The sequence below is a fragment of the Myotis yumanensis genome, unplaced genomic scaffold (genome assembly GCF_028538775.1).
Source record: "Myotis yumanensis isolate MYYU_CA2020_CCGP unplaced genomic scaffold, mMyoYum1.0.hap1 SCAF_14, whole genome shotgun sequence".
NCBI lineage: Eukaryota > Metazoa > Chordata > Mammalia > Chiroptera > Vespertilionidae > Myotis > Myotis yumanensis.
In genome coordinates this window covers 27,172,948-27,200,886 of record NW_027223765.1, presented here as the reverse complement: position 1 = coordinate 27,200,886, position 27,939 = coordinate 27,172,948, and the positions used below count along the sequence as shown (strand labels likewise).

Genomic DNA, 27,939 nt, shown 5'->3' with positions numbered 1-27,939 from the left:
CCAGACCCAGGTCCATGATGTCTCCTCCACTCCCTTCTTAGACTTCCCCCTGTATCTGTCCATCTTGTGGCTAAACAAGGGCCTAGAGAAATGCCAGCCGAAGAACAGAGGCTACAGAGCAGCCAAGACTCAGGTTCTCTCCGAGTCCACTCAGCGGGCCAAGGCGGACCCTCCAAGTCTGCCTGGTCCTACAGCCCTCGCAGTCAGGATCTCGGGAGGACAGTCAAATGGAGAGAGAACAGACCCTGGGAATCCACTGGCTGGGTTCAAATCTCAGCCCTGTGACCTTGGGCAACTGGCTTGACCTCTCTCTTGGACTCCATTTCCTCATCTGTAAAAGGAGGAAAGCAATTCGGCATCCCTCATAAGATTCTCGTGAAGTTGAATGAGAGGTACCAGGTACAGTGCCAATACAAAGCACAAGCCAGGCGTACTAAGGACACAATAAAGGCAAGCTTCTATTTTGAACCCCCATTATTCTACCAGAGAAGGTAGATAGGGGGAAAAAATGAAGGTGCAAGAAAAGGCCCACTGTTACTAGAATGGCCTTCATAACTCTGCGACCTTCTGTTGTTATATTTACAGCCTACAGTGGGCTTCAGGGGCATGAGACAGCTGCTTCGGCACCCCACCCCCAGCTCCTCCAGGTCCCACCAGGAACCTCATCTTCCTGACCTGCTTTCAGATCAGCAGGAAGAGTTCCTCTCCTGTTGCCCATGGAGTCTAAGAACTGTTGGCAACCGTCCTGCCTTAACAGTCCTGGATTTATAGGATGTGGTTGCCCTGGAACCTTCCCAGGGAATAATTTAATAATTGCTCTCTGGGTTTCAGCTCCATACAAACTACTTTTCTCTCGCCCCACTTTCATTCTGTCCATGGTCCGTTCTTGTCCAGGGTTATCTAGCATGAATTCGCTGGTGCTCCCGGCATCCCCAGTTGTGCTGCTGGAGGCAGGAGCGTGTGGGGGAGGGCAGGAGCTGCAGGCCCCAGGCGGGCCACTAAATAATCCAAACTGTTGCTGTCGGAGGAAATGCTGGCAGACGGCAGGGTCTTTCTTGTCACCCTTCCCTGGTTCCCAGGCCTCCTTCTGCCCCGCCAGGATATCTAGGGCAATTCCAGCAGCACTTTGGTGGGAGGTGGGGATGGGAGCAAGAAGGCTCTGAGAAGGAGAGTGGAGGGGAGGGGTCAGAAGCAAAGACCACAGAGAATCGTCTGTGCTTGCATTTCTGTTTCTTCTGAAGCATCTCTACTCCTGCTCTTTGGGATATTGTAGGTTTGCAAGGTGATAAAAATGGAAACACAAGACCCCGGCAGCCTGGAGGGAAGGATGCCCATGGTAAGTTGCAGGACCGTCTGCTGGGCCGTTCTATGAGACGGAATCGGTTTAGCCTCATGGGGGAGTCTCCAATCTATTGAAAATGGCTCCCTGGGTCCCTGTGCTGAGAGTCAGGGGCCACCTCTGGGCTCAGGGAGGGAGGAGGAGTGTGAATGATTAGCAATGTCTGCCATGGACACAGGGGGCGAAGTAAAAAACTCACACACCAGATGTGAGCCCTAAGCTAAAGCACAAACCCCACCAATAACAAGGCAGCCCATTGTGGGAAACATATTAAAACAAGAATCCAGAATTGTGTTAACTTTGAATAGAATGCCAAGCACCTGTAAGGTCGGAGGCATGCAAATAAGCAGAGCGGGGCAGAGGAGGAAACCCTGCGTGGGGTGATAGACAGCCTGGGTTCGAATCCTGCTTTTGTTCCCCCGTCACCTTTCCTGGGACTCAGTTTCCCCCTCAGTAAACCAGATGGCATCTAAGGTTTGGTACAGGTTGGCACTTCTTCCCATTGTTTGGCTTTAAAATTAAAATAATTTTGTTAATGCCACTGGCATTTTAAATGTATTTGTGCAAACTCATATTTGGATTTATATAATCTGCTCAGGAGGTAAACTTAATGAGGCATAAATCATTCTGGGTAATTTTAATGTTCAGATATTGTAAAACAGAACCAAGAAAGGGTAGGGTTTTCAGTCCCATTTTAGAAACGCCACCTTTCTTCTAAATGGGGGCAGGGAGGCCTCATTTGCAGAGCTGTACTGAGCAGAAATTGTTCGATGTGCAAGTCCCTTTCTTATCCACTTAGGTCACCCTGTCGGCCCTTGTCAGAGAATGGCAGGAGCCAGATTCCATGGAGGGAGAGGGCACTGAGAAATGGGGGCGCTCATGAGGGCCTGCCGCCATGTCCCCGGCCCTTCTGAGGGGCTGGCTGGGCCAGGGCTGCACTCAGACCACGCAGGGCAGGGACTGATGGTGCCCTGAGTGATGGTAGAGGAGAAGTCCCAGCTCCGGCACCAAAGCGGTAACCATGATGGTGCTGGGCTTCCTGGGAGCGCTAATGTGAAGTTGTGCAGGACAGCAGGATCTGGGGCAGCCGTGGGCAAACTACGGCCCGTTTGAAATGAATAAAACTAAAAAAAAAAGAGACCGTACCCTTTTATGTAATGATATTTACTTTGAATTTATATTAGTTCACACAAACACTCCATCCATGCTTTTGTTCCGGCCCTCCGGTCCAGTTTAAGAACCCATTGTGGCCCTCGAGTCAAAAAGTTTGCCCACCCCTGATCTGGGCTGTGGGGTCCAGGAAATGCCTTAGTCCTCATAGAAGAAGCAAAAGAAGAAAGAAAATGCTAAGTTGCTGAGTGAGGCCACAGCTTTACGGTAGGGACCTTAGAGCGGTGGGGAGATGCAGAAGGATCCATGCGGCCTGCTCCTGGCAGCTAAACTTGACCAGCTGCCTAACCAGCTGGCACAGCCTCTCATCCAGTGCCGGCCCAGCGAGGGTCATGGAGCAGCTCAGGCCGGAGCTGGTGGTGACACCCATCCTCACCTTCTCACCACAACTCTGGGGTCTGTAGCACCAAGGTGTGGGCTCTCATAGCCCTTGCGGGATGTGTGGCAAATGCACAGGGCGCTGAGGCTCATAGCCGGCCTCCTGCACTTGCCTGCAGAGACCCCACCCTGCACCCTCGGGGAGCAAGTGACACTGACCGTACAACCTGCTCCACTGTCTCGTTCCCCTGTGTCTCCAAGACCCCAAACCAACTCGACCAAGGGATCTTTCTGAGAGAGACAGCTCTTGGGAGCAGAGTTTCAGGCTCTGAGAACCATGCTAAAAGTCGGGCAGGCACAGCTTCTCAAAAAGACAGGGAGGCCTGAGCCAGGCAGCCCTCGTCAGCAGGTCTCAGCAGCTGACCAAGCCCCCCTGTGTTTCCAGCCTACCCCTGGGATCGGTCCAGCCTGAAATCCATGCCCCTGGACCTGCAGCAGTTTGAGAAACTGGACACGTATGCCTCACAGGTAGGAGAGCTGGCCCTTCTGCCGACCACGCTCCAGGGTGGCTCAGAGCTCCCCGAGCCAGGGGAGCTCAACCTTTCCCTAAGCCCCTCCTGAATGTATCCTGAGTCTCTTGGATGGATGGCCCAGAGTGCCTTTTCACAGTGTATGGTTGGGGGACAGAAGGCCCAAGGCAGCAGGCCCCTGCCCAGGACCAAAGGCCATTCCACCACCCGCGGCCCCACCGCAATCCTGATGCTTCCATCCCAGGCTGCACACCCTGCAGCCGCTTCATTGGCAGGCCCCCCTGTCCTGCCCTCTGCCTGCCCATTTTGGCATTGCTACTACTGAGCCATGCCAGCCCCAGCCCAGGAAGGGAGGGAGGAGGAGGGTGGAGAGGACCATAAATGCAGATGGCCAGCACCCACTGTGACCATAGCCAAGCTCATCCCTTGAGCGTGTAGGCTGCTGAGCTCTCACATCTTTGGGCCTGGACACGTGTGGCATGGGGGTGGGGAGGAGCAGCTATAAGAGCTGAGGCACTAGGGGCACACTGGGGTCGTGAGAGCCAAGCAGGACCCTCACCACAGAGAATCTGATTGGAAGGGCCAAGGAGCTGGACCTGCTGTGATGTCAGATGAGCCAACCGAGGCTGGCAAGCCAGGAAGTCATCTATAGGCTGCTGGCCAGGCTCAGAGGGCAATGCCAGAAGCCTAGCTGAGGCCACAGACACTGTCATGGAGCAGTGGAAAACCAGAGCCAGAGAGGGCCAGGGAGGGTCAGGGGTGGGGACCAGTGGACCAGAAGCCACGGGCTAAAGTTTGGGGTTAAATCGGGAGTCAGCCTGGCCATAGTGTGGACCTGCAATGTGTTCTAGGCCCTGTGAGAGGGACAAAGACAAGAATGTGGCGTTGGTGCTGGACATAGAAGAAAAAGAAGCAGAGGGCAGCAGGGCGAGTGGGTGACAGAAGACGGGCCCAGAGGTCTCCTTGTGGTCAGAGAGTGGGTCCTGGAGTTCCAGTGAGCAGTGGGGCAGTCGCAGCAGATAATAGGTCAAGGAGTGCCCTAGGGTGGGGGCTGAGGGACATGTGGGCAACTGTGGCTCGACTGAGCCTCCAGTGGCCCCATCTTCTCTAGAAAGATTGAATTTTCAGCAACCCCAACCTTTTTCCTCCTGAGGGCCCCTGTGAGAAAAGCTAATTTGTTCCTTTTTTAAATTGTAGTAAACTATATACAACATAAAATTGCCATTTTAATAATTTATAAGTGGCATTAATTACATTCACAGTGTTGTATAACCATCACCACTATCTACTTCCAAAACCAGAAACTCTATACCCATTAAGCAATAAGTTCCCATTCTCCCTCACCCCAGCCCCTGGTAACCTCTAATTTACTTACTGTCTCTATGAATTTACCTATTCTAGATATTTCATATAAGTGTAATCATACAATATGTGTCCTCTTATGGCTGGTTTATCTCACTTAGCATCATGATTTCAAGGTTCATTCATGTTGTAACACATATCAGAACTTCATTCTTTTCAATGGATGGATAATATTTCATGGTTTGGACCTATCACATTTTATTTATCCCTTTGTCTCTGATGGACACATGGGTGGATTCTACCTTTTAGCTATTGTGAATAATGTTGCAATGAACGTTTGTGAACAATTATCTGTTTGAGTCCCTGTCTTCAGTTCTTTTGTGTATGTACCTAGGAGTGGAATTACTGGATCATATGGTAGTTCTATGTTTAACTTTATGAGGAATACCCAAACTGTTTTCCACAACAGCTGCACCATTTTACATTCCCACCAGCAATGTACAGGGTTCTAATTTCTCAACCTTCTTGCCAACACTTCTTATCTGTCTTTTTTATTACAGCCATCCTTGTAGGTGTGAAGTGATATCTCTTTGTGGTTTTGATTTTCATTTCCCTATTGACTAATGATGTTGAGCATCTTTCCATGTGTTTATTGGCCATTTACATATCTTTTGGAAAAATGTATATTCAAGTCCTTTGCCCATTTTAAAAGTGGGTTGTCTTTTTGTTGTTGAGTTGTAATAGTTCTTTATATATTCTGGATATTAAACCCTTATCAGATATATTATTTGCAAATATTTTCTCCCATTCTGTAAGTGGTCTCTTCACGTTCTTAATAATGATCTTTGATGCACAGTTTTTTTTTTATTATTATGAAGTCCAATTAATCTATTTTTTCTTTTGTGCCTTATGCTTTTGTTATTGTATCTAAGAATCCATTGCCAAATCCAAGGTCATGATGATATGCCCATGTTTTCTTCTAAGATTTTTATACTTTAAGTCTTATGCTTAGGTCATTGGTCCTTTTTGAGTTAATTTTTTATATGGTGTGAGGTAGGGGGTTCTACTTTATTATTTTTTATATGGATATCCAGTTGTTCAACATCATTTGTTAAAGAGACTATTCTTTCCCTTATTGAATGGACTTGGCACCCTTATCAAAAGTCAGTTAGCCATAGATGTATTATGAGTTTATTTCTGGGCTCTCAATTCTATTCCATTGGTCCATATGACCCATTGTGTCAGTACCACACCATTTTGATTACTGTAGCTTTGCAGTAAGTTTTGAGATACAAAAATATGAGTCTAACTTTTTTTTTCAAAATTGTTTTGACTATTCCAGCCCCTTGCAATTCTATATCAATTTGAGTATTGGTAAAAAAGAAAAAAAAAAAGGCTATTGGAATTTTATATAGAGTCTGTTAACTCTGTATATTGCTTTGGGTAATATTAGCCATGGCTAGGGGCTGCTACAGCCAACCAGATACCCACCTGGCTGATCCCAAAATTTACAAAGAAAAGATGTAGTGTCTCTAGGGCCAGTGAGTCAGCCGGTCAGCACTACCCATCATGTTCAGCTACCCCCACCACCACCAACAACAGTTGCCCTCAGCCCAGCCTTTGTCCCTCTGGGCCTCTCCTCTTCCTTCTTTGCCTGAAGGAAAGGGAACACTGGATGCATGTGGCAGGGTGCTGGGCTCCCCACAGCCCTCGTCCAGGCCCTGACACAGCACACCCCTTCCATCCCCCAGGTGACAGTCAAGAGTGGCCTGGATGAGCTGGTGAATGACCTGCTCCAGGAGGCCCACAGTGACCTGGAGAGAGTCCGTGCCATCTGGATCTGGATCTGCCACCATATAGGTAGGACCATCTGTGGTGTTAGTGGTTCTAGGACCCCCTTGGTGCCACTCCTGCAGGCCCTGTTCCCAGAGTAGTATCTCTGGGACTCACTCAATCACCAGTGAGTGTGGAATGAGATGAAAGACAAAGGACAAGGGCTCCCATATGACTAGATTGAATAACCTAAGACTTACCAAGCAGAATAAAAGTCACCATGAAGGGTCATTGGGTAGAGGGTCCCACATGGCCCTCTGCCCACAGCCAGTGGCCAGAGCTGAGGCCCTTCCTTCAGCCCTGGCTTCCTGGTAAAACTGCTCCAGAGAGATGAGAACCCAGGGCAGGTCATTTTCAAAAAGGATGATCATCAGTTGGGGAGGAGTCATAGCTGTTTGGAAAGTTATTGCAACCAGAGTTTGCTTAAGTTCCAGTGCCAGGAAGGATGGGCTCACCTCTCCCTGCTCCTGTTCCCATACTAGCAACTTCAGCCACTGGTCTCAGCGCAGTGTCTAGGTTCTCAGAGCCGCCTACAGCCCTTCACAGCACCATCTTGGGGGTCTGACCAGGCCAAGCCAAGCCAAGCCCCACAGGTGGTTGCTACCCCTTGCAGTCGATGGAAAACCAGGTGGTTGGGTGTACTTTCAGTGTTTCCCCTGTGACATAAGGACCAGGGGACTCTCCTGACCCGCTGCCACTCGGCTTTTCCTTTGTCTTCCCAAAGCAGCAGGTAGAGAGGCAGCTAGGATGAACTCACCTAACACAGGTAGGGGGTGTGACCATAGGCCTGAGGGGCCACCTGCTTCCACCCCAACCCCAGCAGCTCAGCCTGGGCCTTAAGGGGGCAGGATCAGAAACAGAATATTTGGTAGAACATTTTTACTGTACACACACACACACACACATTTGTGTCCTCAGTGCACATTGTGCCTCAGGGCCCCAACCCAGGCCTCCAGCTCTCTTGTTAGCGAGTGACAGGCTGTAGGCGAGCAGTCTTCTCTATTTGGGGCAAGCTTTGACAGTAGCTCAGCGCCCCCTGTGGGTCAGTGTGAGGCCTTGGCCTTGGGGGCCGCAGCAGGGACAGGAACAGCGTCCCTGGAACAGCCGGCAGAGCTGTGTGGAGGTGTGATAAGTATGCAGAGTCCTCCACGCCCCATGCTTCTCCCGGGGCCGAGGGAGGCCAGCCCAAATTCTGTTGAAAACACAGCTGAGGGCAGGGGCTGTGGACCCCCTCTCACAGCCTCCTGCTCTGCCCTCTAGAGTACGACATCGAGGCAGCCCAGGAGAAGGACCGCCAGGCCTTCAAACCCAGCAACATCCTGAAGACCCAGAAGACCAACTGTGATGGCTACGCGGGGCTCTTTGAGAAAATGTGCAGGTACCAGAGAGGCCACCCCCACCCACCCCTCCCCCTTCCAAAGTGCTATGTGCCTTCGCCCACATGCCAGCCCTGAAACCTGAGTTTGCAAACTCTGCTCTGGAATCCAAGTGAGTCCTGAAAAGGTCAATTTCTCCCGTTTTAACACCAGCATAATTGACTTTGTACCATCTGCCAGGCTTCGCGATGCATTAACATAATGGCAGATGAATGCACAGAAATAATTTGGTTATAAAAGGCCCTTTTTCCACCTTCTCCCATCTCTGTGCAGCTGAAGGTTAGAAGAATGGCAGATTTGGGAAGGGGAGGACAGTGGCTGCTGACGCCAAGGGAACTGTGAGAGGCTTGTCCTCCAAGTCTGGCACAGGGGGCCTCTCTCAGGGGAAGCAAAAACTCTCCTACCTGAAAGAGTTGTCAGTTGGAAGAGCTGAATAACTAGGAAGCCGCGTCTGTCTTGGAGTCTTTGGGTTCCGTGTTCATTGCTCTGGGAGTGAGCACCTGGCCAGGTTGCCTGGGTGGGTGACAGCGGCTGACTGGCCGGTAAGGAAACCATTTGTGTTTGGGGTCATCACTGCCAGGTCTGGGTGACCCTGAGACAGACTCAAGGCTGGAGGAGCCCCACTGATCCCCGCAGTTCCTGTACCTGCTCTCTGAGGTCTGCTGGGTTCCCCAGGACACAATCAGCCAGGCCCAGGGGCCACTGAAAACCCCCCTCCCCAGGGGAGGGATGCACCGCTGTCCACTCTGCAGGCCCCTGGGAGTGTGTTTTCTCAGGCACCGGGGCTGCGGGGGGCGAGCCATCAAACCAAGTGTTGCAGGTGGCTGCAAGGTGTCCTATTCTACCAGACATCCACCCACTCAACTGATTCCTGGCCTCACCCCCAGTGCTTGCCTCCCACATCTCCATCTCCATCGCCATGTTCCTGCCCCTCCTGCCCCTCCTGCCCCTCCTGCCCCTCCCCTCCCCGGCCTCAGGGCCCACCCCTGCGACCACAGAGGCAACCAGAGCAGGTCGGGTGCAGAAGATACCAGCCCCTCCATTCCCATTCACTCAGCCAGAGCAGCCCTCACGACCCCTAACGTGCCCACTGCCACCCCATCCCAGACCTAGGTCCCCCCCCATGTGCCTTTGGGCCCCTTAAGGAGCTGGGGTTCTCTCCAGGCCCCTGCCCAGGCTCCTCTGGCCCCAGGTTCCTGAACAAGACTGCCCTGGAAAGTCCTCCAGAATCCGACCCCAGCCACCCTTCCAGGCCTGCGCCCTTTGAGGCCGCCCACACCTCCGGAGCTCGCGGCGCCCCTCTCCCTAATGCTCCTTCCAGGCCCCGCGCCAGGACGTCATCAGCACACCTCATCCACACGCTCCTGTCTTGCCTTATGCTTTTACTGAATACGTTTCTAAATTAAAAATATACTTGTTAATTGTAGGGGATGTGTAAAGTGCACAGAAGCCAAAAGAAGCAAATTAAATGACTCTGAATCCTACCACATACAGATAACATTGTCATATGCCTCCCTGGGCTTTGTTCTCCCATAGAGGTGCTAACCTGTGTTCATTTCCTCTCATTCCTCTCACATGTCGACAGGACTTATATGTCTTTGCATATTGTTAGCGCCTCCCTCTCTCTTCCCCCCCCCCTCCCCCTCCCTCCCTCCCTCTCTCCCTCCCTCCCTTGTGACCACGCATCTCATAATCCTACACACCGTAGGCCCTCAAAGTCAGGAAAAGACAGGATACTCCAGCAAACTTCTACAAAAATGGGCCTTATTCTCTTTTAAAATATGGAATAACCAGCAATCTGACTGCAGCTCTATTTGTGTGTAGCATCTTCCAGACCTTAATTCTTTTCATCTTAATTTGTTCATTTGAAAACATTCAGGGTTTTTAAATCATAGAACATGTCCTTCTCTACCCAACACAAGCTTTCTAGCATAGAGGGCTAGAAGGAGGGCCAGACTTGATGCCAAAAAGACCCCCCCAGTCCTCAGTTCACCAGTCTTTAATTTACCACGGGTCAGTTCCATGCCTTTGGGAAGGCACTTAATTCTTGGTGCCTCAGTGTCCTCATCTGTACACTGGGGCTGTGCTGCCTGCTGGCAGGACTGCAGGACTAAACAAGAACATGCAGTTTGGGGGTAGATGACCTAGCTTTGGGATTGTTGTGTTTAAGCTTTCTTGTCTCTCTTGAGTACGGCAGTGCTTTTGCTCTGTGGACCTCTCCCACAGACCCAGGCAGACTCCCAGCGACTCAGAAAACTGACACTTGCCTGGAGTGAAACCGTCAGCTTTTGGCCTGGTCCAGATGCTTAACAATGGCCCTATTCTGGCCTGCAGCTGATCATTAAAACACATTCCAACACTTTACATCATTTAAAGTTAGGCCCCAACGTGCAAGACTCCTCACATTTGCCTGGGGTGTTTAACAATAGCTCACAGTTCCATGAATTCTTTTAACTTTTGCTTTAAAGATCAGTAACCTCATCTATGCATCACTTCCCTACTTCCCCTTACCTTTAAAATAACTGTCGAAGGTTTGGTAAATTCATTAGCTCATTCCTTAATAACCGAAGACAGGTAATCCAGAGTTGCTGATTTATCCCTGCCTACTTGTCAGAATGTTCTCTTAGCGAGAGCTGTGCCCGCACGACATCGTTACAGCTGCCAGTCCACTCTGCCTCCCTGCAATGGCCTCATTAAAGACTGATTTAATAAAGTAATTTGGTGGGGAATTCGGATATTTTCACAACAGCCTTCATTTCCTCGTCGTCTTTCCCTGGTAACCAACGTGAGGTTATTTGTTGATGCTATTGCTTGTAACTGCTGGTCCGCTTTCTTTCTGACTTTCTATCATCTGGCATTAATGTCTTTCCTTTTGCTTCAATTGTCACAGCCTTAATGAATTCTGCTTAATTTCCTTGCAGGGCCCAGTTTAATTCCCCAGATCCCTGGCCCTAAGTCAGCCTCCAGTACCTTCCTTGCTCCGATATCACAGCTCGGGCACCAGCTAGCAGATTTTCCAGGGACTTTCGATAAAGCCAGGAGCTTATTACTAGTCTGAGGCTTTGATGCTGAGGGACTGATTGTCACCCGTCAGATGTCAGTCAGTTTTCCATCCATCCATCCTTCAGCTGTCACAGAGAGCACGCGCAGTGACATGCTTCTGCCTTGCATGATGTCCTGGATGATCCCCAAACATCTCATGTCCCCAAAGGCCTCAAAACTGGAGAGCAGCCTTCTCAGCTCCCTAAAGAGGCAGATAGATACCAGGGTAACCTTAAATTTTCCCCAAGTCTGACTTTGTCATATAAGGCCTCCAAAAGAGACATCTGACTTTGTCATATAAGGCCACCTTTGCAGATTCATCAACTATGAATGACATCACTATAGCAAACCACCCTTTCATTTTGCTCTGTATACCACCCATAAGTTTATAGATTAAAACATAACTTGGTGAACACAAGGGCTGGTGCAAGGCAAAGCCTCCCAAACTGGGCATTAGGACAACGAAGTGCTGGAGCTGCACTGGCCACTGACTGGCTGTGTGTCCCCAGGCAAGTCGGCCTCCTTCTCTGAACCTCTGTCTCCTCACCTGTTGGAGAGGAGGCCCCCGAGGTCACGTGACCTCAGAGGCTCTAAACAGGACCTTCAAGAAAGAGTTATTACTGTGATTACACTTACTGACTTCACCATAAGGGTGATGTAAGAAAAGGAAAATGGGCCCTGGCTGGTGTGGCTCAGTGGGTTGGGCATTTCCTGTAGGAAACATGCAGGAGGCAGCAGCAGATCAATGTTTCTCTCTCTCTCTCTCTCTCTCTCTCTAAAATCAATAAAAAAAAAACCATATTTTTAAAAAAGAAAAGGGAAAGGGAAGCAGATAACAGGAATATAAAGACACTTTCAAATTTACAGCAGTCAACCACATAACATGTGAAACATAAATCATGGTTGTGGTTGTCCTGCTGCAGAATGGAAATCACAGTCTGTTTTGGCCAGTTTAGAATTCATCTTTATTTCAATAATATTAACCTTCTTGAGAACCAACTTTTCGGCAACAGCAAGGCCCTAAGACTTCTAAATCACATACGCTTGCCTAGGGAAAGTGGGCATTGGGCTTAAAGTTAATGAAACCATATTTCCTAATTTCACTATTTGAAATCACAATATTTTCAACATGATGCCAAAAAAAAAAAAAGAGCAGGCTTTGTTGCCTCTCCTGCAGCCACCATCCTTCCCGCCCGCCCTCCATCCCCTTTTCCGCGCGGGGTTCAGACATGCAGGACGGGGCATCAGAGCCTGGTGGGTGCACCTGCTGGGGCCCTGGCCGTGTGGGGCTGAAGCAGCATCACGCGGCTCCAATGGCAGGGCCTCGACCATCTCTGTACACAGTGACAGTCAGTCTGGATCCTCCACAACTAATACCATTGGCTTTGGGATTTTCAAAACGGTCAAAGGTAAAACCCAAGATTCTGCAGCCTGCCTGAGCTAGTAGACAGGTCTCCTCAGGTGGTATTTGGGGCTCTAGGGCAGCTGGCCTGAGCTCTTTAGGAGGTTTCTCATCCTCTGCCCCTTCTTCAAAACCTTCCCAGTTCCTTCCAGCAAATCCCTCCTCCTTTGGGTTTCCCGGGGCTTTGTTTATCACTAGCATTTCAGTGACAGTTCACCTACCTGCCCCCTTCCAACTTCCAACTATGAGCACTTCCAGGGCAGCCAGTGAGCTTAATGTTTGGAATATTACATTTTACTATATTGTAAGATATGATATGATAGTAATTCCCTGGTGCCTGGTGCAGTGCTTGGCCCAGAGTATATGCATCAGCAAGCTCTTGATGGCATGAAATGGCCATGGGTCATCCTGACTAGCTACCAGCAGCTGGAATCACTAGTTCCACAATTTGGCATGAGAATCATGGAATATGAACAATAATGCTTTACATGAGGACTGCTTTGTCCAAATCATCTGGCACATTGCTGCCAGGTAATAAAATACCCTCACATCATAGTCAAGCATGGCATAAGCTTAGAGCTGAGTTTCCTTTTTCATCTTTATTCTGCCCCGGGCATTCCCCACGGCCCTCCCATCTTCTCCTCGGCCTGTCAGAGATCACTGAATGCCAGCTTTTCTTTTTGCCGTGATAAGCCTGGCAAGGTCACACTGGAGGTGACCATGGGAGCTGGGGGTAGAGCTGGGGTCTCCTAACTCAGCCCAGTGACCGCCCACTCCAGCCTGGAGCACCCCAAGCCTGAGCAGATTCTCAAATCTTACCCCCACTCCATCCGCTCCATGGGAGGGTCCCCGATGGCACACAGCCCAGGGACACGGCATCACCTAGGAGGACCCTCAGGCCGAGTTTGAACCGGCCATGCTGCCCGCATCAGCACCAGCTCCATTTCACTGTGAAGCCTCCTTCCTTCCTGACTCTAGGTGTCCAGGTGGCTCTGAGCGGATGAGCATCCGAGGGCAGGTATACGGAGGGGCAGCTGCACTCAGTGCCTCTCCCTGCAAACAGGCCGGCTCCCTTCTCCCCCCACATGTACTCAGAATCGATATGCACAGACATCTGGGCAAGAAAGGAAAATAACTCACTGAAGAAACTAATTTCAAGTAGGAAGTATGCATTTTTTCCAATTCCAAAAGTAACACATAATCATTGCTGAAAATTTAGAAAATATAGAGAAGTTCAAAGAAGAAAATTTAAATCCCCCAGAATCCCAGATGACTTTTGCACTCTCTCTCTCTGCCCAACCCACCCCCCCCCCCCCCGCCCCCGTCTCTCATCCTCCATGAATGTGGGCACACAGTCACTCACACCGCACTCACACACACACACACACACATTCTCATACACAATGTGCTGAGGGCAGAGTTTTATGGGCTCCTGTCAATTAGCACTGCTTCAGGAGCATTCCTTACCTCACTAAATGTTCTTCTCAGCATTTCTCCTCCTCACCCCCTCTCGGAGGATGTGGAGCCCTCCAATAGAGGCCCAACCCCCACCCAGACCTCCTTCCCACCCCTCTGGCCTTGCTTTGACCTCCCCTCTTGCTGGCAGTTTGCTCTAAAACTATGAAATGTTCAGATCTCCTCATTCTGGAACAAGCCCCCTGGACCCCGCGGCCCTGCAGGTCCCTCCTCTGCAGCGAGGTGAGGCAGGGGCTCTGCAGGTGTGCATGCTGCCCTCTCCCCTCCTATGGGCCCACCCCGCCCTGCCTCCTGGGCCTCCAACCTCTGAGCCGCCCTGCTGCTCTGAGAGTTGGTTTTTATCTTTACCAGCAGGAAATCTAAACATCAGGACCCAGTGTCTCTTGCTTTCTGCCCCCGTCCCCCACGTGCTCCCAAAGTCCTCCGACAGGGCCCAGCTGGTCTGTTCCCTGTGAGGCTGCAGCAGAAGTGGGGGCTGCGGGACAGCCAAGCCCATCAAGAGCCCCAGCAGAGCGGCCTGTGCTCTGTGTTGGGAGGGCGGGGGGCAGGGCTCATCCCGTGCAGGTGAAGCACCCAGGCAGGTGGAATGTGGTCACCTGCAGGCTCCTCACCTCGCTTCGTTCACTCTCAACAAATGATATGTAGCTATAGATATGTAACACTTAATCCAGCATTCTGCTAATCGTTCATTAAACATTCATTTTTATAGGGGAATTTTCCTCCATTCCCATGGTGAGTGTGTGGCTGTTTCACCTCAGGACCTGAGAGGCCCCATGCCGCTTTTGCTTAGAGCAACTGAGGCTGTGGGCCTGGTCCCTGGATGGACCCCGTCACCAGAGCGTCCCCCCTGAACCAGGCCTGGTGACCCCCGGAGTGCAGAGGCAGGTCACCAGGTCAGCGCTGTGGGCAGCCTGTGTGCTCCAAGGAGCCCATCTGAGGGGCCACATGCACCCCCGGGTAGCGTGGATTTTTGGATTGATTATGCCCGATTTCCACAAGCGAAAGGACAGTGTCTCAAAGAAGAGACAATGTTTTCTAATTCACACAAAAGCCCCAGAGGGCTAGCACAGGTTCCCCCCAGTCAGACTAGCAGTCCACCCCCTCGGCTGCCATTTGGGGGGCTGGGGTACTGAAGAGGAAGGCCGCCAACCATCCCAGGACTCTCCGGTTCTGGCTTGGCCTTGGGGTGGTCCCCAACACTCAGATCTGGGCCTCAGGACTTCAGCTATAGACACCCACACTGGAGCTTCCAGTGATCACCGATGTTCCCAGACATGGCCAGCACCCAGGCCCCACTGTCCAGGCCCCAGAAAGTGTCAGCAGCTCAGTTGTGAGCGCCAGGGGCTGCTCCACCAAAGGGGCCCAAGAGCTTGGAAAGACCCATCAGCGTTCTACGTCCCCAAGGACAACTGTGGGGGACTTCAAACCTGTGGCCACAGCAGTCATGACCTTAACGCATGCTGTGGCCTGTCAGTCGGACCAGAACGATCCTAGAGTCAGGGCTGGACACTCAGGCTGCCCACTCCAGGGGTCCCCACAAAGAGGACCTTGAGCAGGCGGAGCTTTCTTCTGCACCCCGGCTTCCAGCACACCTCCCTGACACCCCACCGTGTCAGCTAGATCCCGCCCCTCAGTCATACAGGTGTTTAGAGCTGCTCTGGTTCAAGAAGGCCACCATGTCCCTGGTTTCCCTGTCCTTGAAGTGGTTCTCACTGTGGTGAGCACCCAGGCAGGCTCTGGGGAGAGACATTTAGTCTGGAGGGAGGAGCAGGCAGCCAGATGACAGCCAGTCTTGACCAGCAGGACTGTCCAGGCCCCTGTTCTGGAGGTAACAGCCCACAGGCTGTAAGTGTGTGGCTCTGTGAGAGGTAAGGAAAGAGAGACGCAGAGGGCCTCCGGGACAGCAGACACACTGGAGGCCTGGGGCCACTGACAGACAGACTTGGGGGGGGACAGCCCAGCAGGAGCCGCCTCTCAGACCCGCTGTCGCCCCCAGAATCGCTGGAGTGCAGTGCATGACGGTGCCCGGCTACTCCAAGGGCTTCGGCTACCAGACGGGGCAGAGCTTCTCGGGGGAGTTTGACCACGCCTGGAACGCCGTGTACCTGGAAGGGAGGTGGCACCTGCTGGACAGCACCTGGGGCAGTGGCCTGGTGGACACCACCACCTCCAAGTTCACCTTCCTGTGAGTACCAGTCTCCATCCTGGGAGGTGGATACGGGGAGAGCCAAGGATGAAGGAGGCAGCCGGAGGGAAGGAGGGCCAGGGAGGCCTCGGCCTGCTGCTGGCTGCTCCACCTTCCCTCGAGCCCCAAAGTGAGCCAGCTCCAGACCAATTATAAGGGCCCAGAACTGACGGGGTGCACAGGCAGAACTCCTCTGGCTCCCTCTTACTCCCTCCACCCGAGAACTAAAAGCCTCCAGCCTTTGCCCGCGGGCCACGTATGAGGGAAGGCAGGGCTAGGAACCTTCTTTAACTCCCCGTGGGTTCCCTGCAGGTTTTGGGCCATTGACTGTATCATGATGCAGATACCCGCACCCTCTCCTGCTGCTCCCTAGACACCAGGTCGGTCTCTTCTTCTCTGGGCTGAATGCAGAAAGGGGTGCTGATGGTGTGCAGGGACCCTGAGCCACACTGAGTGCAGGCTCTGGCCAACCCTGGCCTTAAGCGACGGCCCTGACATTCATTGTGGATTGTGATGTCCATCAGCAGCTCAGATCCACCAGAGAAATGAGTGTTGTCTCTCTCGCTGATATTTTCAGTTTAAATCTTGACAGCCCCACATACAGGACAAATGCAAGAGCTTGCACGTGCGCCCATGTGTGCACACACACACACACACACACACACGCAGGACCTGTGCATTCACATGCCTCCTCACCTTTCAGCTCCGGGCACTGCTCGCTTTGGGCCAAGTAGAGCCTCCCCATCTCAGATGAGTCTCCCCATTCTCTTCTTGATGCCCATCGCTGACCCCCAGAGAGCCACATGGGGTCGTCCCTAGACACTGCAGAAGGCCTCCTCCCACACAGCTGCTCAGGCAAGGAGACCAGGGGGTGATGGAGCCGGCCCCCCTGAGCACTTTCCGTCCCAGCCCCCTCCCCTCCACTGCCTGGCGCCTGGTGCGCAGGCCATGCCTTTTGTTCCCTTCAAGTCTCTGGCTCTGAGAACAGGGGGCCCTTCTCCCAGGCACAGCTGTGGGTTGTGGCCTTTTAGACGGGGACTCACATCCTGCCTTGGCTCCTGTTTCGAGAAGCAGACCCTGAGGGGTCGTCTCCAGCGCCCATGTCAGGATTGGAGGTGGTGCCTCTTCCCATTTGGAGAGTAGGCAGGCCCCCTCCTGGGGGTGTGTTAGCCCAAAGCAGGCCCCGCAGACCCCCCTGGAAGGCCCTGCCTCCCCCTCCACAGAGCTGGCCCTGCACACCCCACGCGGCTGCTGACCAGCTTTCCCTCCGCTCCAGCTACAATGAGTTCTACTTCCTGACGCATCCCGCTCTGTTCATCGAGGACCACTTCCCAGACAACAAGAACTGGCAGCTGCTGAAACCCCCGCAGTCCCTGAGGCAGTTCGAGAACAACATGTATCACAAGAGTGAGTTCTACAACAAGGGGATGCTGAGTGCCCACCCGGAGACTCCCGTGATCAGAACAGGTAACCCCGGGCAGGTGGCCGGTGCGCCCGCAGCAGGGTCAGGGCAGCCTGCTCAGTGCCTCCAGGCGCCCGGGCCCCCATGGGACTGTCCTTCCAGGCCTGTGAGCTCGGTGTAAGCTGTATGTGTGGGGGCATTCGGGGGGGTGGGGGGTGGGCACTGAGGCAGCCAAAGCTGTCAAGCCATTGGTCACACGTGCAGGGACAGAAGCCTCCTCACATCAGGATGTACCAAGATGGGGGCATGGAGGGAGCCTGCGGGCTTTCCTACCCAAGGGCTGAGTCCCCCACGCTGGCTGAGCCTCGCTCAGCTCCCAGCAGCAGAGACAGCTCAGCCCTGGCTGCACCCCCTCCCAGTTGAAGTTGACTGCCCTGCTGTATTCTCTTCCCAAACTTTCGGCAGAGAGCACGGCTGGCCCAGCTGGTCAGTTTCTGTGTGTCAGTGGTCTAACCAGAAGCCCGGAGTGGCAGGGGTCTCCCAGGACCCAGAGTGGGGAGAGGCTTTCTTAGGGAGGTGGCCACTGAGCTGGAGCTGGAGCTGGAGCTGGAGCAGAGCAGGCATCCTGGGTCTCGAGGACGGACATGTTCCGGGAACCTCTGAGCTCAAGCTCCAGAAGCCTGAGGCTAGAGACCCAAGCCAGGCTCCAGAGGGCAGCGCAGCCTCCTCCGTGCCCGGGATGCTGCTGGCTCTGCTGACCTCTGCTCCACCTCTCTCCTCCCGGGACAGGACCCAGCCTTTTCCAGCCAGCTCCCCTGGGGCTGGGCTGGGCAGTGCAGGACCCCAAGCTGAGCTGTCCCCATGGCTGGCCTGCGTGACATTTGCTCTCCACGTCCCCAAGGCGGCATCATCTGCACTTTATCAGGCATATGGGGGCCGCCTCCAGGGATCCAAAACTGTGGTCGTGGGCCTCGCAGGACTCTCTCCAGAGGACTGTGTCTTATGCATCTCCAAGGCCCTGGTGCCTGGTCCTGGGCTGGGCACATGGCTAGACACACCACAGGGCTCAGCACAGCCGAGTGCTCCCCTCCACCTCAACGAAGGACGGCCTGCAGGGCTCTCCCTCTCCAATCCCAGGGGGCCTGTGTGCTCTCAGGAAGGAAGGCTTGAGCTCACACTAGTGGTCGCACACACAGGGTGGCCTGTGGGTGGGCCCACTGCCAGGGGATGGGGGCAGCTGTGTTAGTTCCAGCTGCCTTGTCCCTCTGCCTCACAAGGGTTTCCTTAACCAGGCTGAATCCGGCTTACTTTTTAAAACTCAAATACCTGGGGGCTCCTGCTACTGAAATAACAGCGGGAGGCCACTGGCCTGAGATGAGGCAGGATGGCCTGGGCTGCCAGGGTCTCCTCAGGTGGGGAGCCTGTCGTCTGAGGAGCCACAGGGACGAATGCATCAGGCACACCAACATCTAACTAGTGCCCCCGAGCTGACTGTGCCTTTGCAAGAAATGTCAGCACGGGCTGCTTTCTTAGATAGTAATCTGCAATGTGATTCCATATTCGAGATGCATATTTAAAGAATGCCTCTGGGTTGGAGCTAGTTAAGAGTGGGGGTGGGGAGGAAGCAGAAGAGGGAAACCGGGGTGCACAAGCAGGACAGGAAGAGGGCACAGGACAGTGGGGTGGCAAGCCACTGAGAGCAGAGAGCTGGGAGGGCCATGAAGGGGAAGGGAGGAGAAAGGGACATGGGCTCCTACGTCCCCAGGTGGCCCCAGCCCTTTATTTTTGTGTCCCCAGCCGTAACACTCACCTTTGCCAAGAACCCTCTGGGTGGCACTGGGACAAGCAGGAAAGGAGGGCCCCTTGGCCACAGCACCCCCACCCAGCAGGGAGGACAGACATTACACAAAATGAATTCATGCCTGGCCAGTGTGGCTCAGTGGTTGCACGTTGACCTATGAACCAGGAGGTCACGGTTCTGAAACCTGACAATCCATGGGTCTGGGCTGCCTGTTACTACCTGAGCCAATTAAGCGGAGACAGAGTTGATTCCTATGTGAGCATTTATTCCAGTAACGCTCACATATGCTGACACTAGGGGAAGCAGCAGGTCATCCGGGAAAATCTGCTTTCCCACCTCCTAGGAGCTGGCTGATTATCTATAATGACAAAAGCTTAATATGCTAATTAGACTGGATGTCCTTCCGGACGACCTTCCAGACAAAGCCGGGGCTGTGAGTGAAGTCTGGGTCCCGGGTCCCTGCTGGTGGCTAGAGGAAGCCCAGGTCCCAGGTGCCAGAGGGAAGCTGATGCTGGCAGCCGGGGGAAGGAAGGCCTACTCTTGCACGAATTTTGTGCATCAGGCCTCTAGTATAGAAATAAGGAAGAAAGGCTGCATGCAAGGGGGATGGTGATGGGGAGGGGAGGACATGGCTGCAGGGCCCAGGGTCTGTGTGTCTCCTTCCAGGATCTTGAAGTCCAATAACAAGGTAGTTAATTTTCAGTAGTAGTAAAACAGCTTGCCATTTCCTGGGACAGAGAATGGTCAGCATTCCTGAGGCAAACTTGAGGGCCCCAGGTGTCTCTTATCTTTTTACAGCTCTGTTTTCTTCTTGCCACACATCTTCCAGTTTCCCCGGGTCTGTAAGAAACCTTCTTATCTGTAGCTCGCAAGGTGAATAATTCTTAAACAACTGTGGCTCTATTCTTCTTACGTGCTCTTCTCCACTATCATTTCCATTCCTGGTCAGGGAACCTGCCCGGCTTGCGGGCTCGATCTGAGGTAGGGGGCGTGCAGGAGGCAGCCGATCAATGAGTTCCTCTTGTCAGTGATATTTCTATCTCCCTCTCTCTCTCCCTTCCTCTCTGAAATCAATCAAAGTATTTTTTAAAATAAGACAAATTCATGACAGCAGTGCTACGTTCCTGAAAGGGAGGCAGGGCGGGAGAGGGGCCTTCAGGATGCTCAGCCTCATCTGGGGGGTCTGGAAGGCTCCTTGGCAGTCAGGTCTTACCCAGGTTTGGGGGATGCTGTGGAGGGGAAGAACAGGTGAGAGGGTCCTGGGGGTGAAGGGCAGTGCCCCTGGAGAATGTGAGAAAATGCCCTGTGGCCCTGAGGAGGAGGCCCCTGGTGCTGGCCAGGCCTGGGCAATGGTCTGCTGTTGGGTGGTGACCGCAGAAGTGAGCCCAGGAGAGGCAGGGGGGATATTTTCACAGGAGCCCTCAGGCTGCCGTGTGCAGGCCCCGGCGGGTGTCCCACACATCAAACGTGAATTGCAGGGGCACCTCACCACCAACTCAGATGTTAGAACAGGACGGGGCCACGAGCAGCTGAGGGCTGAGATAACTCTGCCCACTGAGCTGACTTAGAAGAGGAAGTGAAGGGAGAGGGTTGCAACCCTCTATTGTTCTTGGTCACTTTCTTGGGAGGAGACCTTGGGACAGGTGTCCCATAGGTCCTGAAGGCTGTAGACAAAGAGTGTAGAAAACGAAAATAGCAGAAAGAACCCCACAGTTAGTGTAATGGAAAGGGAAGGAATGATAGCAGTCGGCAGTCATCGGAATGGAAAGAGGGGCCAAGCTGGAGAGGGTGGCGGCCCAAGGGGAGGAGAGGGTGTGGCCTGCAGCCTGGGTTCTCCAAGGCCACTGAAGACTTTGGAGAATAGAGACAGAGGCCAGATTTCAGAGCCAAATGAGTAGAGGGGACCTGCCGGGGGGAAGGGTTTGGGGGTGTAAGGTGGGTGAGGAGTTGGCAGTGCCTGAGAGGGTAAGGGAAGAGGCAGAGGGAGGGCTGAGGCCAAAGACCCTCCTGTGCACCCACTGGATCTTCACTCCACAAACATGGCTAAGACACGCCCATGAGGAAGCATGAGGCAGAGGGGGGTGGAGCAAGGAAGCAACCCCACCCTTTGAGCAGGAGTGAAGCCATTCCAAACCATTTTTAAGGTGATGTGTTGACGTGACAGCTGTTGTCACTGTAATAAGCAGATGCTGGAGGGAGCGGTGTGAAAGCAAGGCTCAGGACTTGGAGGAGATGGTCACAGGGTGGCTCTGCAGCCGGGGCCCGGGCCCTCCTCACTCCTGGGCCCCTCCCCTGCTCTGGAATCAGGCTGGGTCTCCATGCAGCTTTCATAAGGTGAATCAGATGAGTGAGGTGAGCACAGACAGCTGGGGGCCGATTGTTTTCTTGAGACCCCAGCTTTCAACTCCCTCCAAGAGAACCTCCTAAAGCGGGTAGGAGGACCCTCCCCGGGGTGTGCTGCAGTTGGCTTATGTCATGTTTGGGGACATCACATTGGACACTTGAAATCAATCATGGTGAAAGTATTTACACCATGGAAAGGGGCAAACACTACAAGTCAGGGTTTTGCATCCAGAGAGCCAGCTGTTAACCATTTACCAGCACATCATCACAGGCTGAACCCATCTCACCCGGCCTTGGCTTTCCCTCCACAGTGAACGGGAAGGCCACAATCACCGTGGAGAGCTGTGCCCCGACCCTGTTCATGTTCATGCTCAATGGCAAGCAGGAGCACGGGCTGCTGAGACTCCAGCAGAACGGGATGAAGCTGGATGTCTACCCTCCAACCATGGGCACCCACAAGCTGCAGATCTTTGCCAAAGGCAACTCCGACATCTACAGCTCCGTGCTGGAGTACACGCTCAAGTGTAACTACGTGGACGTGGGGGTGCGGCTGCCGTCGGAGCTGCACCAGCCCGTGGGCCCCAGCTGGTTCTCGGAGCAGATGGGCATCCGGAAGCCCTCCCACCCTGACCCCATCATCCACACCAGCGACGGGCGCTGCTCCATCAGCTTCGGCGTGGAGGAGGGCATCAGCGTCCTGGCTTCCCTGCACGGGGACGACGGCCCCGTCACCGAGGAGACGCAGCGGCGCTACATCTTCCAGCTGCACCGGGAGAAGCGGACAGAGCTGAAAGTCCAGCTGCCCCACGCTGGCAAGTTTGCCCTCAAGATCTTCGTCAAGAAGAGGCAGGAGCCGGGCAACTATGCCTTTGTCTTCAATTATCTCCTGTGCTGTTCCAACACCAAGGTGAACTGGCCCATGTTCCCCGAGAGCTTTGGTAACTGGGGGCAGGACAACGAGCTGCTGGAGCCTCTGTCGGGTGTGCTTCCCGCCAACCGCAACGTCCCATTCAAGTTGAAGCTGCACGGTGTCGCCAAAGCCCTGGTGAAGGGGCAGGACACGTGGCCCCTGACCCTGAACAGCGAGGGCTACTGGGAGGGCAGCTGCAGCACGGCCGGCTGCCAGGAAGTCTACGTCATGGTGCTGGAGAACGCCAACCACAACTTCTATTCCTACATCCTGAAATATAAAGTGAACGACCAGTGAGGGCCCGGGCCCTGTTACCCCGCCAGGGAGGGCCCCCGGGAAGTGCAGAGAGCCCTGGACACCACTGAGTCTGCATGGAATCACTCCCAGGCCTCTGCCTCTGTCTCCCCGCCCTGCTGCCGGAGCTGTGATGTTTGTGTTCTGAGGGCTTCGCTCAGTGGTGGTGGTGGCCGAGGGGGACAGAGGCAAAGGCCCCTTAGAAGAAAAAGGTGCTATGTAAATCCACGGTATTGTAAACTGTACACCACTGCCCAGATGCCCCTTCTCGTGTTCATGCTGTTGTCGTTGTTGTAGGGCTGCTGTGGGGAAGCAGGGGTGTTGGCCAGGCTGGGCGCTCTTGACGTGCTGGTGAGAGAATTCATGCTCTGTTGGGCCCCAGAGGGACGTGATTTGCAAGGCTGAGTCGCCTTCAATCCCCTTCCCAGTAGCATCACAGTGTTTCTCACTCACTCCTGGATCCCAGGTCGGACTATCATTTGTTCCCCAGACCTGACCATCTTCCGAATTCCTGCTGCCTCTTCATTAGGTGCTTCTTGCTTTTCGAGAGCCCAGGGGGGAAAGGTGTGAAGAGGATTGGAGCTCCCCCAACTGGCTGGAGGCTGGTGGCCCCCACCACCCCTGTGTACACTGGAAATGTGGCAACAGAGATGTGATGAGGAGACTGTGAAGCAGAGAGAAGCCAGTACCCACTCTTGGGTATCCTGGCAGATCTTTGCCAAAGGCAACTCTGACACCCACAGCTCAGTGCTGAAGCGAGGGCCGAGACCTCCGGCTCTGTGCTCCCGGAGGAGCCTGCCAGACCCTTGGATCAGTTGGGGGTGCCCCTCCAGGCCCTCTCTGAGCCTGCACCCTGCACAGGGAGCCTCAAGAGGCCTGCAGGCCCCTGGGGAGCCTTGTGGATAACCCTAAACACAGACCTGGGCGGGAGGCCAGGCGAGGGAGGAGTGCAACCCTGCAATGCCAAGGAGGCTCCCAGAAACTAGGGCTCTGCAGGCCCCAGGAGTCCCCGCCAGCAAAGCCACAGCTGGGGGGGCCTCAGCCTGCCCTGGGAGCAGTTTTTGTGCTCATCCCTATCCCATCTCCCTCCCTTTCTCTGACAAGAGAGACCCTCGGGATCCCACCTTCCATGGGAACAGTTCGGAGTCTCTTGCTTACTCAGGTCCGAGACTGTCCAGCTGGCCCTCAGCAGCACCTCTGGCAGGCGTTGCCATGGCAACAGTGGAAAGGCCGGCTCCTGCAGGGGCAGGGGAGAGAGAAGGATGGAGAATGCCCTGCATGGCTGATGCAACACCATCCAACACACAGAGACTCCCCAGGTGGCCCCTGCTGACCTCCTGGCTTCTCCAGCTCTGTGGCCGCTGCCTATCTCAGCGCCCCCACCCCTGAGAGCCAGCACTGCCCAGCACTTCCTCCCCCCACTGCTGCTCCAACTGCCCCCAGGCTCAGCTACAGCCAGGGTCAGCCAGGGACCCTCAGCCTCCTCTGCCTTCATCCTCACATTGGTGTAGTATTCCACCCATGTTTGTGGGGGTATTTAATAAGCACCAGGCACTGTGCTACATGCTGGGGCTACAGAGGAAACAAAGGGGGCCCTGCCCCTCATCCCAGAGCTCAGGGTGGGTGGCAGCAGCCTCCTCACCCAGACCTGTCTGAAGTTCCGTCATCCCCCACCAGGCTGGCGGCCCTGGGACCCGAGGGGAGTACCCCCACGGGGGGCTGAGCGACCCTGGCCTGCGTCCAGTGCCTTCTGGCAGGCTCTGCCACCCAGGCATTCAGCACCATGTCACTTGCCTGGAGAACACACAAAGGCCTGGGAGAAGGAACCGCTGTGCTCCACCACAGGGAAGCAAGGGGAGTGCTTACACCCTCAAAACAGCCTTTTCTCACACCTTTGATTTTATGGGCTGAAAGGAATGTGCTGTTTCATCAAAATAATAAGTGCCTTCCATGACTCCTGTCATTCACTGGACCCAGAGCAGGCCGCCTCCTGCCGAGAAAGACACGCATCTCTTTAAAAGCAATACACCTAATCAATATATTCTGGACCATGCAGAGGATGCCACCCAGCAAAACTGGAGCTGTCCAGAGACGGAGGCCCAGCCTCTCAAAGTGCCTGCGGGGCTTCCGCGTGCCCTTCCCTCCTCATTTAACCAGGCACCCCCGTTGTAAAGACAGCTGTCGACACAGCCAGAAAATCACCTGCATTTCTCTTCCACTGAAGTAAAAATACATGAAATGAAATCCCATATTCATGAATTTTTACACGCATGCTGCTCAGGGTGGAATTTGGGGTTGCATTTTTTGAAGTCTTTTATTCAAATCCCCGTCTTTGTTTCCCCGGCTTTGAGTCCCCGCGGCCGGTGGAATGGCACGGGCGCCCCCTGGTGCCCAACGTGCAGAACTGTCGTCGCTGCACACCTCCGCGAGGCTGACCCTCTCGCCAGGGTTTTTCCGCAGAATTTGTTAAGTGCTGCTGAGATGTTTGTGTTAAATTCACCTGGTGCTCTCTCGTGGCTTCTCAGTGCTTTCTCGTGTGCACACCGAGCACACTTTTGCCACGCACAAGCTGTGAAGCGAGCCTGGGGGACTGCCTGGCGAGAAGACACGGACTATAATAGGATTCGGGGGAAATCCCCGAAACAGAAACACTGCACGTGGGACAGGATGGGACAGCTTTGACCACACTCATTGCTATGCCAGTGAAGGACCGAAGCCGGTCAAACTCAGAGAGCTTTGGCTGGCAAGTCCAGGATGGCCAGCCCTCAGGCCGCAGGCGGAAAGGTGCGGTGGGTTCTGGGTTCGGGAGGGAAGGAGGGAGGGTGCAGGAGCAAATGGGCTACACCCGCGAAGGCAATTAACTTCTTTTCAGCTTGTTTGGGAAGCGGCTCCAGCACAGCTGGGCTCCGTTTTCAGTCTGATTCTGATCCTTGTGAGTTCCCCATACGTTACATTGTCCCACCAGGACAGACTCCACACACAGCCTGCTGAGATTAAAGGGAAATAAATAGATGAACCGGGGCATGAAGGATTTAGGCTAGACATAAAGAACTGTTTCCTGTTGTTAAGCAGGAGGGACAAGTTGCCGATAGAGTCTGTGAAATCCTCTTCTCAAAGGGCGTGGGACGTGGAAACGTGTTAGAAGCCACACTAACGGCAAGGACCAGGCTCTCTCCAAACCGGTCCCACCTGACCGCCTGCAGCCAGCACAGGGCCGGCGGTGTTGCCGCCCCTTCGCGGTGGGCGTCTGTGTCCCACGCCAGGTGACCTGAGGTCTGTCATTTCTTTTCCTTGGGAATCACTAGTTGGACATCTTTCCGACGTGATGACTCTTCATTATGCGTGCATCGAGTTGTGTGGGCCGGTGGCTGTTGAGTATGCTTTTCCCACATTGTTGCTGGTGTTGTTTTTCAATAAAATTTATATTCATTTTTATCCAACAATGTAATTATCGATCCATTCTTATCACTGCTCTCACGAGAAGGGGAAACACACACACACACAGAGGAAGAAACACTTTCATGTTCAAAGGAAGCCCGAGGGATGGGAGGGAGAAATCAATGCCCCAGCCATTTGAATGTGGTGGTGAGATGCAAACGGCATGTCAGGCAAATAGCTACTTCACATTAAAGAAAACATAATTAGGTTAGCTCCCGCCCCTCTCTGCTCACATGCCTTTGAAGAACATGAAGGCAGTGTTTCTTTCATTGAATCTTGTTTAACTTGAAATTTTTAAAGTCAGTCCGAATTTCTGTTTTTAGTGGGAGAGAAAAAAAAAAAATATCTACCCAAAATGCCTCTCGCCGTATTATTTATTTGAATATATAAATATATATTTCTTGATAGTCATATACATGCAGAAACTTTCCAGCAGGCTTTCTAAACAGATTATTCATAAATTAGACATTTAGGGAAATATAGCAAATGAAAATCTATAGACACCTCTAGGAAGCGGCCGTAACCATGGAGACCATTCTCGTAGCTGTGCGGTGAAGGACAAAAAGAATGTGTTTTCCCAAACCGCCCGGTCGTGGCCCTCGCTGCGAGATCCACGAACAGGAGTCCCACATGCGCCTCCTTAGGAAGGAGGCCCACAGGGGGACCCTGCCTCTAACAGCATGTTCAGGGGAGTCAGAAGAAACAGTCTTCGCGTGACTAAACGGAGGAACTCCCGAATTGTTAGAACACTCTGAGAATGCCAACCCGAGGCTGGAATGGTGACCTCTAACGTCCCTTCCAGTCGGAAGGGCCTGTGATGCCGTGTCTCGGAGAACAGGTGCCGGCAGGCGGTAGACCTGGGATTGTCAGTTGCGGAACATCTGAAGGGCCCCGCTGCGATGAGAGCCGGCCCTGCAGCCCCCAGCAGACGGTGCTGCTGGCTTCTCTCTCGCCTGAGGGCAAGGGGCTGGGGAGAACCCGGCCTCGGAGCAAAGGGGAAGCAACAGCCCCTGCCACTATGTTGCTTCTCTCTGATTTTGCAAGCAGAACGAAAGAAAATGAAAAGTCAGGCGGCAGCTGAGACGTCCTCTCTCAGATGTCTCACAGGCATCCCAGAGTCAGAAGATACTGAACCAAAGTCACTTTTCTCGCCTCGAGTACCTCCAACTCCCCCTAGGCCCCCAAGGCAGCAAATGCCTCCCCATCCCCCAGGTACCGAAGTTAAACTGCTGGTGGCCACTAGTGACTCCTTCATCCCCTTTCCCCACCCCTCGCCCAATGATGAAATCTGGTCTCTGCTGGCTGTGGCTCATATCTGACCTACTCTTCTACTAGTAATTCCACGTCCACTCCATTGCACGGCCTTTGCCGTAATTCAAGCCCTCCTCGTCTCTCCGTTACACGATGGTGACTGCTTCCTATGACGGCAGGAACCCTCCACCTACCTGCCCCATGGCTCCCCCTCTTATGTGAACACCAGGACTATAGGGTCGTGTTAAGACAAGGTTTCCATGAAAGCCTTCCAGAAGAAGTTGGCCACCCACCTATGGAGAAGGCATCATTTGCCTCAGGCACTGATGGTAAAGGTGGGTCTTCAAACAAAAACTGCTCTTAATCGGGAGACAGGAAACATCCCAGAATCCCCTCCGTCTTGGGGGGCTCCGAGGCCAGGCACTGCAGTCCTCACTCTCAGGCGACAGTGCGTAGGATGGCTCTGAGCACCACGGCCAGGTGGGGACCTGAGGCAGGGTGCAGCGGCGCAGCCCTGAAGGTGAGCA

The 27,939-nt window shown here is 53.6% G+C and overlaps 1 protein-coding gene across 1 annotated transcript in view; it reads left to right on the top strand.

Moving 5' to 3' along the window:
• KY (kyphoscoliosis peptidase) overlaps nt 1-25,491 on the top strand; it is a 44,058-nt gene extending 18,567 nt beyond the window's left edge. Inside the window, exons 5-11 of the mRNA XM_070391219.1 lie at nt 1,274-1,336; nt 3,273-3,355; nt 6,411-6,519; nt 7,753-7,870; nt 15,785-15,973; nt 17,250-17,440; nt 21,831-25,491. Of these exons, the coding sequence (XP_070247320.1) occupies nt 1,274-1,336; nt 3,273-3,355; nt 6,411-6,519; nt 7,753-7,870; nt 15,785-15,973; nt 17,250-17,440; nt 21,831-22,726 (1,649 nt within the window). The 3' untranslated portion in view covers nt 22,727-25,491. The remainder of the gene's footprint in view (nt 1-1,273; nt 1,337-3,272; nt 3,356-6,410; nt 6,520-7,752; nt 7,871-15,784; nt 15,974-17,249; nt 17,441-21,830) is intronic.
• Nucleotides 25,492-27,939: the final 2,448 nt, after the last annotated feature.